At 38.1% G+C, this 11129-nt stretch overlaps 2 protein-coding genes across 4 annotated transcripts in view; both read right to left on the bottom strand.

Annotated features, from left to right (window-relative positions):
• The window catches only part of LOC113682717 (uncharacterized), a 145868-nt gene that overhangs the window by 3964 nt on the left and 130775 nt on the right, over positions 1–11129 (bottom strand). Inside the window, exon 1 of one of the 3 annotated variants that reach the window (XM_089201584.1) lies at positions 2970–4627. The exons of 1 other annotated variant lie outside the window; for it this stretch is intronic. In XM_089201584.1, the coding sequence (XP_089057710.1) occupies positions 2970–3336 (367 nt within the window). In that variant the 5' untranslated portion in view covers positions 3337–4627. One more of the 3 variants, XM_089201585.1, reaches the window with a different exon arrangement.
• Positions 4779–9280, bottom strand: LOC113682725 (uncharacterized). Its single transcript, XM_089201587.1, has 3 exons — positions 8872–9280; positions 8163–8246; positions 4779–7060 (listed from the first exon to the last, which is right to left on the bottom strand). The coding sequence occupies exon 3, from the start codon at positions 7049–7051 to the stop codon at positions 5345–5347; it is 1707 nt and encodes a 568-aa protein (XP_089057713.1). The 5' UTR covers positions 7052–7060; positions 8163–8246; positions 8872–9280; the 3' UTR covers positions 4779–5344.

Genomic DNA, 11129 nt, shown 5'->3' with positions numbered 1-11129 from the left:
GGCAAAGAGTCCAGGACATAGGTCCTTTTTTTTTAAAAGCATAATAATCATGATCATGGCAACTTAAACTTGTCTGCCGATGATCAATCATTGAAAGTCCAGATGGAATTATAGACAAATCTTGTTAGTGCATCTTCAGCGTGCGAGCAATCTTAGGAAGGCGAAATTTATAACGACGACGGTCACAAAAAATAATACTCCTTCGTCGCCTTACCTTGACAAATTATCTTTGCCGTCAAAACTTAGTAATTCTTTTCTTCTTCAACTGACAGAGTCTTAGGAGCCCGCACCAATACTCATTTTGACGCCTCAAACGATTTTTTACTCCACCAAGAAAACTTCGAACTTTGTCGGAAAAATTGTAAAAAGATATTATCTTTTAAACTAGAGCTGACGACCTTTTGGTTTTGTCCTGTTTCTAATGCTTCGCTATTTTACGAAAAGCCCCTTCCATTGGATCGTTTGCAGATTAATTTGAATTTAAACTCCTTCAGCCGCTCTCACCTTCCTTTTGAGAATTCAAATGATGAACAATTTGTTCCAAGTTACTTTTTTCCTGCCTTTGTCTTTTAAGATTTACTTCCACCTTTTCTTGCAACACCTTCATTTCTCTAAGCAGCGAGACTCTTTCTTTACGAAGTCTCCCATAACATACTTTTTTCGTTGAGCCAGCAAAATTTTTGCCATCCAAAACATATTCCCGACGAAGCCGGGGCGACCTCGGCAGCCCGATTTGATCTGTTCTTAACAATTTTCCTCCCGTATGAGCGAGCAAACTGTTATGTTTCACATCGAAATACATGTGCAAAGAGTTTTCAGTGATACAACTCTCAGCGTGACTGTTGTTTAAAGCGTGAATCTTTCATAGATTTTGCACGCAGTGAATTGTAGAAATGTACACCCTTTTTCTTAACTGCTATCATTTTATATGAAGAAAGAAGGGTTTGTCTTTGATTGGCCGTCTTCAGGAGCTAAAATCAGAGGCTTTTTTTTGTAAATGCACTGAAATTAGCACTCAAATCCTTCTGAAGGTGCAAATCGTACCGCGAATGTGTTTCTTTACACTTCATAGTCTTATGAATAATACAAGCAATTATTTTGTTATTTTCCATCTGAGCTCTAGAGGACATGGTGCTATTAACGAAAATTAGAATTAATTTTTTACCAAGGTGACTCTTACGCACTTTAACTGAAAATAACATAAAATAGGTATAAAAAGAAAAGTATCAGTCGGAAATATAGACCGTATAAACAACTTCGCCTCTCGCAAATTATTTTTATAGTTCAAAGTTTCGCACCGTTTCCTAAAAAAATCCATTCTCGAAAATTAAATAAGCATGATATCTTTTTAGCGTAGGCAATAACACTTTAAAAGTTTTTAGTGTTAATCTGCTAATAGCGACATCGGTAAGCCACAAAGGTGAGTGCATAATCATTTGTGTTTTCAAAATAGTTATTAGCTAAATTGCTTGTTTAGATGCTTATATGGTATCACTTAGTTCAAAATAATTTAAAAGCTTTCTTAAAGAAAGGCCCTGAAAGATTTTTATCTTTCCTAATGTTGTGGTTCCATTCACTTCATCAGAACCAATAACCTGATAGAATAATTTTCCCGTGTTTCAATTTGAATTTCATCATTGTTCATATTTAAAGTTAAAGCTACTTTGGTGTAATTGCAGTCTGACAAGTGTCAATATTTATTTTGTTGTGTGTCAGTACCGACATTTGGTGAAAAAATATCAAACGTATACATTTAAAATTTTCTGCAAAACAGTCATGATGTTTTGGACTCCACTAAAGTTTGTCTTGGAACCACACCCTTTCTTAAGCAATAGTTCCTCATACCGTCGTCATAGCTCTCATCCGGGGTATCGTAAATCAATTTGTTTACACTAAGTTTTCAGAAGGAAGATTGTGGCTAAAATCAAAAGCTTTCAACACAGAGTGGGTTGTTTTCTACTGGTAACGGCGAGTCAAGGTGATAATAGAGAAAATTTTCCATTTTAGATCATGTATCATGATTGAAGGGTTCTATCTAGCAGGAGGTTGTAAATGATCAGTTCGCAGAAAATCCTATGCTTTCAACCGCGTGACACAAATTCAAAATTGCAGTTCCCTACAGGATCGGAATGATTACTTGATCTGAATTAGGTGACAAGGATGTTAACATGCACGTTAAACGAGTTCTTCCTTTGATCATAATGTGCCCTTGTTAGTAAAGCATCAAACGCTGCGCAGTCAGGATGCGCAATGGAAACGAAAGAATTTTGCTAAATTATCGATTTAAACCGCTTCCATACGGGGTTTTATCGCATAAGGAGAGTTCGAGGGAAAACTTTTATCTACTATAAAGAACTCATTGATCTTCATCTTCACCGAAACCCAGCTTTAGTGGATATCGTTAACAGTAAGCATTATGTGGCAGTAAGGAAGCTCGAAACCGGCTTTCATAGATAAGTTTATTTGAAATTTGGATTGCTACCTAGCCCGGCCATACAACGTTTCCTTTGATGTTAGTTCAGAGAATTTAGTACTGGATCAAATAGTTATCCCCAAATGTATATATTTTTTTATTCCCATCGCTTATCTGGTCGATATTGTACTGATGTTGTAAGGAGGGATTCTATCTTGGTCACTCATGAGAGTTAAAGGGTTAAGCGACAGTCACAGAGGAGATCGAAATATTTAAAAGGGGGCTTTAAACGTCAAGTGATCAATTTAGTTATGCGAAATGTTTCAGAGTATTATCTGTTCTGTTGAAGGTGTTTCACGAATCAAAATCAAGTGCTATTTTTCGCGATGAGTTCGAGAGCAATCAGGAATGAACGTTGGGATACGACGCTAAAGACACATAAAAGCGTGTTAATTCCGAAAAAGCGCTGTTGGGTACAGTTAAATTCACAATATGGTGTAACTCATGAATGATCTAATTTGAGTAAGGATCTTATACTCTGGCGGTAAATTTTTACCTGTTCTTTTCTGCCGAAGATTGTACAAAAACCACTGTAGATTACGCTTGTTTTCTTCATATTCCTTGATCTTGTTCTCGCTGGTTTTCTTCAGATTTCCTATCGTGAACTGAAGAGAACCAAACTCACGGCGATCTCTACACAAAAAAGAGCGTTTGGCAGCTTTTTTAACTCTAAATATATCAACAGCCTCTTCTCTAAAGCGACTTTCATTTAACTCTGTGATCTGCACGGTATTTACCGTTGACACACTCATTTTCTTCTTAGTGAGAAGTTTCAAATGAGAGTTTTGTTTATGATGCATCAATAATATATTTTTCGCACCGGAAAATGTAATTGCAGTTGAAGTAAATGGGCACATAAACATATCAAAACAATTATTGTGTGTCTGAATGTTACTTCAAAACTCTACATAACAGAAGCAGATGTTTTTTTGTGTTTTGACTGAACAAAGCACAATTTAAATCCATGATTTATGAACAAAACAGGAAACTTTCAAAATACTTTTTTCGTACCTCATTTTCCGGAAAATGTAATCATTCAAACAATAATAGTCTAGACTTTGCTTTGAGTTTCAACCCATAAAATAATTCGTTTTCATGTTGTTAATATAATTTTGTTGGAGGTAATTGATAATCCTCTTCCAATTTAGTTTAACACGGATGAAACAACAGAAAAGGTAATTTTTTCACTTCGTAATAAATTTCAAGCGGTCTTAAAAAAAAACGGTAATTAACATGCATGTTAGGTTAAGTGAAGAAGATAACGAGTTTTTCTTTTAGACGAACATTGCTCAATTTTCTTAGCACCTCCTTTATACCTTTTAAAGCATAAACGGTAGATTTAGTTTTTAACTCCTTCAGGGGTACCATTGGTATACAGCTCTTTTATGAGCACCAGTGCCATTTTGGGGTTGTTCCGTTCTTGCCAAATTTAGAATTCTTTCCCCAGTTTCCTGTACAGTACAGCACAGCCACGAACTTTACAAGAATTTGTTTATTAATCTAATAAATGAAGCTTTATGAATACCGTGTCTAGTGAAAAGTGAACGTAAAGTAAAGGAAATATATGTAGGATAAATGCGTTCACAGAGGTAACAAAAAAGCTTGAAACCTGGCGCGTAACATTGACGGTCCCAATACACACACTTGATAGTTTCTTCGAGAAGTGTCCGAATCGTGTTTTTAGGTCGATCGTTTTCTGGCAATATGAATTTCATGGCTGTCGGTCCTTTAGAGAGCAACATGGCAATCAGTTTGATTACTGACTTACGATGATTCCTCGCGCATCGCTTTTCGTTTTATATATGGCCTTAAGCTCACGAAAAATGAAAAACAGCCGTCATCTTTGAGTGAGTCTTGCAATTGGTTGCCTGTGAATAAGATTGAAGTATTGACGAAAAGCGAGAATACTGATGCTTTGATATCAAACTGACTTCGACAGTAAGAATTTACACTAGGAAACCACAACGATTTCCACCCCGAATGCTAAAAACAACTTAAGTGAAATCGCACATCCCTGCCAACGCTCTGACTTTCCCTCTCTGTCTTATTATTTTTCCTTAGGGTGACCTCTCTTTGCTTTCGCATAATTTAATTCCGCTAGTCCTCCCCAATGTGCCGTACAACCATGAAGAGCATAAGAGGGTTATGTCAAGTTATTGTAATTCCTCTCGTTAAGCCAAGGTGCTTTTGGGGAATGGGTTTAAATAAAAATAAAAATAAAATATAGCTACTGAGGGAAAAGCCAAAATGAATCCGTAAATAAAAACTCAAGCGAATGTTGGTGAAATGCTGCTACAGAAAGATAAACACAGAATTTACAATATTTAATCTGGCTTCATTTTGTATAATACAAGTATAAATATCGATTAGTTCATCATTTTCACGACACTTAAGTTACGAAATCAAATGACATCGATACTCTTGTTTATAGCAAATAACCTCTGTAGAGGGAGCCGGTCGTTTCGGCTATGAGTCGTTTGCTAACTACCAGATTGTTAACGTCTTAAGTCGTTTCGCTAACTTCTCATTGGTCGTTTTGTTAACATATTATAAAACAGTCAGTGATTCAATCGCCATAACGCTGCTGCCCAGCTCCTTAAGATTTGTGCGTGTGTTCACGCTTCAGCTAGTTCTAAGTTATTAGAAATTAGCTCAAGTTTGTAATAAAATGAAGCATCAGATGCGTAATTCTCATCTCTTGCTACCGTCCATTTCCTTTCCAATTTGTTAAGAAAATTTGATGACATATCGATCGAGATAGATGCTTTGGAGGAAAAATTTATCCACTCTCATCACATACGGGATGTTGAGTTATGTTTTAATTTTGTGATAAGAAGCTGCAATTAAGTTGCTTCCTGAGAGGTACAATGGCTAAGAAATATAGCTGGTTTTATCAACGTCATTAGAAATCTTGTCTGGTTTCGAAATTTTGCGAGGATCGCTTGATTCTGATTCCTTGTTGGTAATTTGTTTTTCTCCTTCATCATCATCTTCATTTTTCTCCTCACTTTTATCAGAATCTTCATTTTCAGATTTTTCCGTTTCCGAGGCTGGAGATGTGTTTTGTTCCTCTTCTTCGTCCGTGGAATTGGCAGGTTTTTGAATGTCGTCAACAGAAGACTTTTCATCTCGATCTTTAATCGAGGCTGAGGGATCCTCGCGATATTCCTTTGGTGAGAGGCGAGAATTTTTTATCCTTTTATCGAAGTTATTATCGTGAGCGCCTATTTCTTGCTCTTCATGCTGCCAAGCTTGCGCCTGGGACTGAGTTGTTCTGTCCGCTACTTGAATCAAGTTGGATTCATCCTCTATAACTTCAACGTCATCTTCAACTTCTCCATCGTGGGTCTCGTCCTTGTTTGGCACGTGAGAATTCTCGATGGAAGTCTTTGCGTCTTCTACCTCCTGGAGCACTTCCTCTAGAATCTCTTCCGCCGGAAGTAGGTCTATTGGTTTTTCTTCCTTCGTTTGACGGCTATCCCTAATTTCAGCTGCTTTTTCTTGTTGTAAACCACTCGCTTTGAACACACTGTCAGCAACTGAACTAACATCATCGTCATTTTGTTTTATCGGTAGAGCAACGTACTCTTGAACGGGAGTATCGCCCTCAAGTTGTGTAGGTGGTGAAGCAGAGATGGTGAAACTATCTTGGATGTCTTGTGATGCACGTAACAGTGACGTGGCCAGTGGAGGGCCTGGGGACATGTTAGAGATAACATCACGAGGCGACTCCACGATCATAGAGGTGACACTTGACTGATTGCCAGTTGAGTGTTCCATGGATTTGTTTTGTGCGTTGGTTTTTGTGGCCTGCAGTTTTCGTTTTGAAATCTTCTTTGGAGACGAGCGTCCTACTGTGTTGGTTGGTTGTCCGTTGCCGATCAAAGGCAAGAAAGGCCCTCGCGGACTTTTAGAAAGTAAAGAGGAAGCCACGCCGTAATTCACGCGTTTAAACATCCTCCCTCGTTCCACAGCCACGTAATTTTGTCCACTGATCAACTGGGAGGGAGCGAAGACCAGCTTGCCTTCTATTGTGTACAATACGATGGCAGCCGCTAGGAAAACGTGTTCTTGCACAATGCCTAAAATCTGTTCCATGCTTTGCTGAAGGCGTCTTTGAAGAACAATCTTGACGCTCGGTTTGAACACGTCTCCATTACAAAACACGTGGATGATCTTTAGGTCTCTTTTCGCCCATTCGTAATCCATTTTGTGCCTTCCTTCGGCCACGATGACGGCTTTCCTGGGGGAATAGTTCGCCTTTCGCGGAGGGTGAGGCTTTCTTATGCCCAGATCTGCATAGTTTAGCTTTTTAAAACACTCCCTCCCTGCAGCCACGTATACGCTCTTATTTTTGATATTCTCTAGGCTCTGAACTGGTCGCCCGCCGATCGGTGTACATATTTTTCGCACGGCGTTAAAGGCTGAAATGTGCATCGTTACCTCGTCATACAGAGCCTCCATATTACGTATGTGGCGTCGGTTGATAACAAGTGTTTTTCCAAGAAAATTGGAGTTACCATTCTTGTAGACTTTGACAGTCACTGTTGGATTTAACGACCACGCTGTCGCCGCCATTCTGGTTGCCTATCAAGAGACGTTTCAATAACAGTTTTTAACCCTTTATACCCTAACAACGTTAGTATATACATATTCTCCGTACTGTTCTCTATACATTTCCTAAGATGCTGACAAAGAGAATTTGTTGTTGAATCAATTGAGTTCTTTAGTTGATAATAATTTCCTCTATAATCACGACTTCGTTCTTGAGACGTTATATTGTGATATTGTTAAGGAGAAAGTAAATGCTAATCACTCTTAGAGGTTAAAAGTTTAAAGGACACAAATTGGAGAAAGCTTATTAGGTAGAGTGAAGGTCCTTAAGCGTACAGTGACCCGCGAGTAGTGACTACAACGGCACAAGAACATACAACCGGCCTACGCTGACTACACTTTTCCATGATATTTGGAAATATTAGACTTCACAACGTAGTTCATTATGATAAGGGACGCTTTTCGGAGCGAATTACCTCATGTCGTCAAGAAATTTCCTGTGTTTTCTTATGCGTTTGATTCGCTGTTTTCATCGTTATTTTTTTTGGCAGAAGAAAAACATGTCATTATGTTGCCGAGACTAATCTTCCTTTGTCAACGTGATTGACAGCTACTATGCGGCTGCCATAAGGTCAATATTTTTACGTTCTTTGGTCTCCAAGTAAAGTTCAACCAGAACAAATCAAAGCGAAAGAGTATTTTTGTATCATTAAAACCATTTGTCGTCTTTATTTCAAGAAAACTTTTTGAGTAGCAGTGATTTTTATTTTCCTCCGGGTGCATGCCATATTTTCAGATTAGAGCTATAATTTTAGTAGCGCTTTGCCTGTCTTCCTTTGCTGATACTGCTTTTGAGAAAGCGAGAGTTCCGTGGTTCCAAAGACATCTAATCAAACTTTAGCTCGATTCTGTCAGCAGAGGCTATGTTTTCCGTTTTGTAAATGCCGGAAAAACCCCGACAGCAAGAATGGGTACTGAAAGGTGAAATTGAAGACTTACCAAACGATGAAATAGGTATTGTTATTCTCTGTGGTTTCATACTCGTATTTTCGGCAGCCAAGGACCTATTTATTTTTTTGCAATTATGAAAGATTAAACTTTTTATGATTAGCAGAATGTGACCACAGAAGCTTACCTTTTGCGACCGCAAGGCGCTGAGCTTTTGTTCTTCTCTGTCAAATGGAGTTTTTGAGACTTCCTTGCTTCAGTCAAATAAAATCTGAACACAAATAAAAGTGAATTATCATACGGTTATGTAAAATTTTCGAATTCCTGCTTAAGGTATAATGTTCCTTGGCGATGTGCTACTCGAAATGACCGTCGTTCTGCTCAGTGCATTAATTGCCGAAGCGGTTCGAACATCAATTCTCAGTAAACGTCAAAATGATAAGCCACTCTTTTCGAAGGCAAAGCATCAATATTCAGGTGTGTTAACCAATTTTACTTACAAAAATAAGACAGCGAAACTTTATATCCGATCATAAATCAAGAAAGAAAGACTTAAGAACACAGGATACGATAAAATTATTTTCATGTAAATTCAATTCGACGTGCATCATGACTTGAAAGAATCGTGCAATTTGTGATTTCACCCAAAGCAAATTTCTTGGCGATTTTTTGCAACACATTCAGAAACGCTGCTTATTTGATACACTCGGAACAAAAGTTTCAAGGTTCACTCCTGTCGTTTCTGTATTACTTAAGCATTCACGACTAAATTCTACCTTTTGTCCCGCTAGATGTTAATCTTTTTTAAAAGTTTCGAAGGACAGCTGAAATATGAAGGACCGACATGGATATGAAATTCAACCTTACAATATCAAAAATATTTCAGACAAACTTACCTTCCAAAGGTTTTGTCCTTCTTTGCTTGATTCGTGAGGTATATCAGTTGTTTTTAATATATTTTGATAACACTAATCGTCCGGATAGAATTTAAATCCCGTGTTGAAGAAAGCGTTTACATCCAACATGGCTGACACAGCCGTAGCTTTCAAAACAACTGCCATATGGAAATTTGCAATCAATTTTAAATGATGGTCGGAGGATCAATTGTTTACATGTGAAAAGAAATTAAAACAAGAAATTGGCTTAATATTTTTCCGATGTTAAGTGAAGTTTTTCTCGTGGTTTGTCAATATCAGAAGAGTATAGACGGTTTTTTTTAACTTATTGGCAGTTGATTGTACGAAAGGTAACTTAGAGTAAAGAAAAGAAAGAGTCGTGTTTCTAAGGTTACGCGTACATAGCAACTTGCCAATGGCAGAGCTATTGACAGAGAGAACATTTGCGCAGTAAAGGTTATAAAGAATTATAATCGCAACTGACTGTAAATGAAAAGATGTTTATCTTTTAAGATGCAATCACTTTGAAAATAATCCTATAATAATATGTCGTGTGGTGTATGTAAATCTGAAATTCGTTTTCCAAAACAATTCTAAAATAAAAATGGCTTTCTTTTTTGATATTTCTGCGTATGTATCATGTTTACTTTACTGACAAAGCCAATCCTTCTAATTACATTTGTGGTTTGACGGTAAGGGAGAAGTACTAAAGATGACCGAAAGATTAGCTAATTGATGCTGGTCTGTACTTGTGAAAAAAAATGTTGAAGCCAGAAGATGGTCTGGAGTTTAAATTTAGAAGAAATGGTGCCTTCATTTGATGCCTTCGTATAAAGTGACCATAAATCCTCTTTTTTCTGGACGAGAGCAGGATTTGAAAAGGCATTTTTGGAAGTAAGGGATATGATGTCCACTCATTGTTATGTGTTTGCTTTTATGGTAATTCTACGGTGTAAAGTGTATCGTGTTTCACACTCTTCCTTTCATGGGTTTTACGAAGGCAAATCGCTTTACAAGCATGTCATCTCTCAGGAATATGGCTTTAAGGAAACTGATTTCTGTCATTGTCTGTAAAATAGTTCACTTAGCCGTCAACGTCAATGAGACCTTGTTCTCCAACGTGCTCAAACATGGTTTTTCGCTGGATTCGGTCCGGTCCTGAATCGAAAACAGCTGACCAGTAAACTATTCTTCACAGGCGGTAGCTTAGTAGATGGCCTCTTTTAGACAAGCGACAAGATCTTTGGTTCATTTAGGGGTAACTGAGTGGTTTTCGTGATTTCTGTGGATACCTTGAGAAACTTCACAATTAAGTGAAATGTTCTTCTTAAACTTCATTAATCTAGTCATCATCGCTCTCTCCATTTCGTCCGCGTAACTTGGGTCAGTCATCATAAAAGATGATGAAGACAGGCCACGTAGAACTATCTTCTTTAAATTAACACGTTGGCCTAACTTAGGTATTTGCTTCTATGTGTTGGTAGTTTTGATTTTTCTTTGCATGCACGCCCCTTAATGGAAGGAAAAACTACTTGATCCTAGTTCTCGTTCTTATTGGGGATGTGGTTACTGCCTTCGTGAGTTGGTCGGAGTTTTGTCTTGTCATCCACGTTCCAGCCTGAATGCAGGTTGTATATGGTTCAATCAAGATATCCATTTCCTTTTAAACCCTGGGTTTACACAAGTCAAGATTTTTTTAGTGCCGGATTAGTTTCGCTGTTAACCCGCAAGTCGACGCATCCGAGATAAAAACCTCCCTCTTTGGTCGTGTCTCCGGAGATTTAGAATCCGAAATTTAAATTATGATTTGGAGAGCGAAACTGGATACCTTTCCGCCAGCGACTTTGGAGTACGCGGTCGATCCAAAATGGCGGACGTAGGACTAGGACAACCTGCTACCGCAGGTTGTCTCATTTTGTTCCAGTTTTATGCAGTCAATTTTATCATGGTTCAGACTGCCTCATTCCTGAGAAAACGAAAATTGTCGCCGCAAATTCTATGAACGTCGGCCACACTTCATCGGAAATGAAGAAGACCTCGAAGTGACCTCAACAACTCAACAACTATGGGTTAAACCAGGTAGAACATGTGCTAGGTAGGACAACATGATAAACAACATTACGGTTGCCAGCGAGTGGAAAAAAAACTTTAGAATGTCTCACCCTACTTTAACGGAACTTTGTGAAGATCTTAGGCCCCTACTTGAGGAAAAAAAATCAACCAAAATGAAGCGACGCATATCGGTCGAAACTCAAGTG

The sequence above is a fragment of the Pocillopora damicornis genome, chromosome 3 (assembly GCF_964200805.1).
Source record: "Pocillopora damicornis chromosome 3, jaPocDami1.2, whole genome shotgun sequence".
NCBI classification, from domain to species: domain Eukaryota; kingdom Metazoa; phylum Cnidaria; class Anthozoa; order Scleractinia; family Pocilloporidae; genus Pocillopora; species Pocillopora damicornis.
This window is presented reverse-complemented; position numbering and strand designations above follow the sequence as displayed.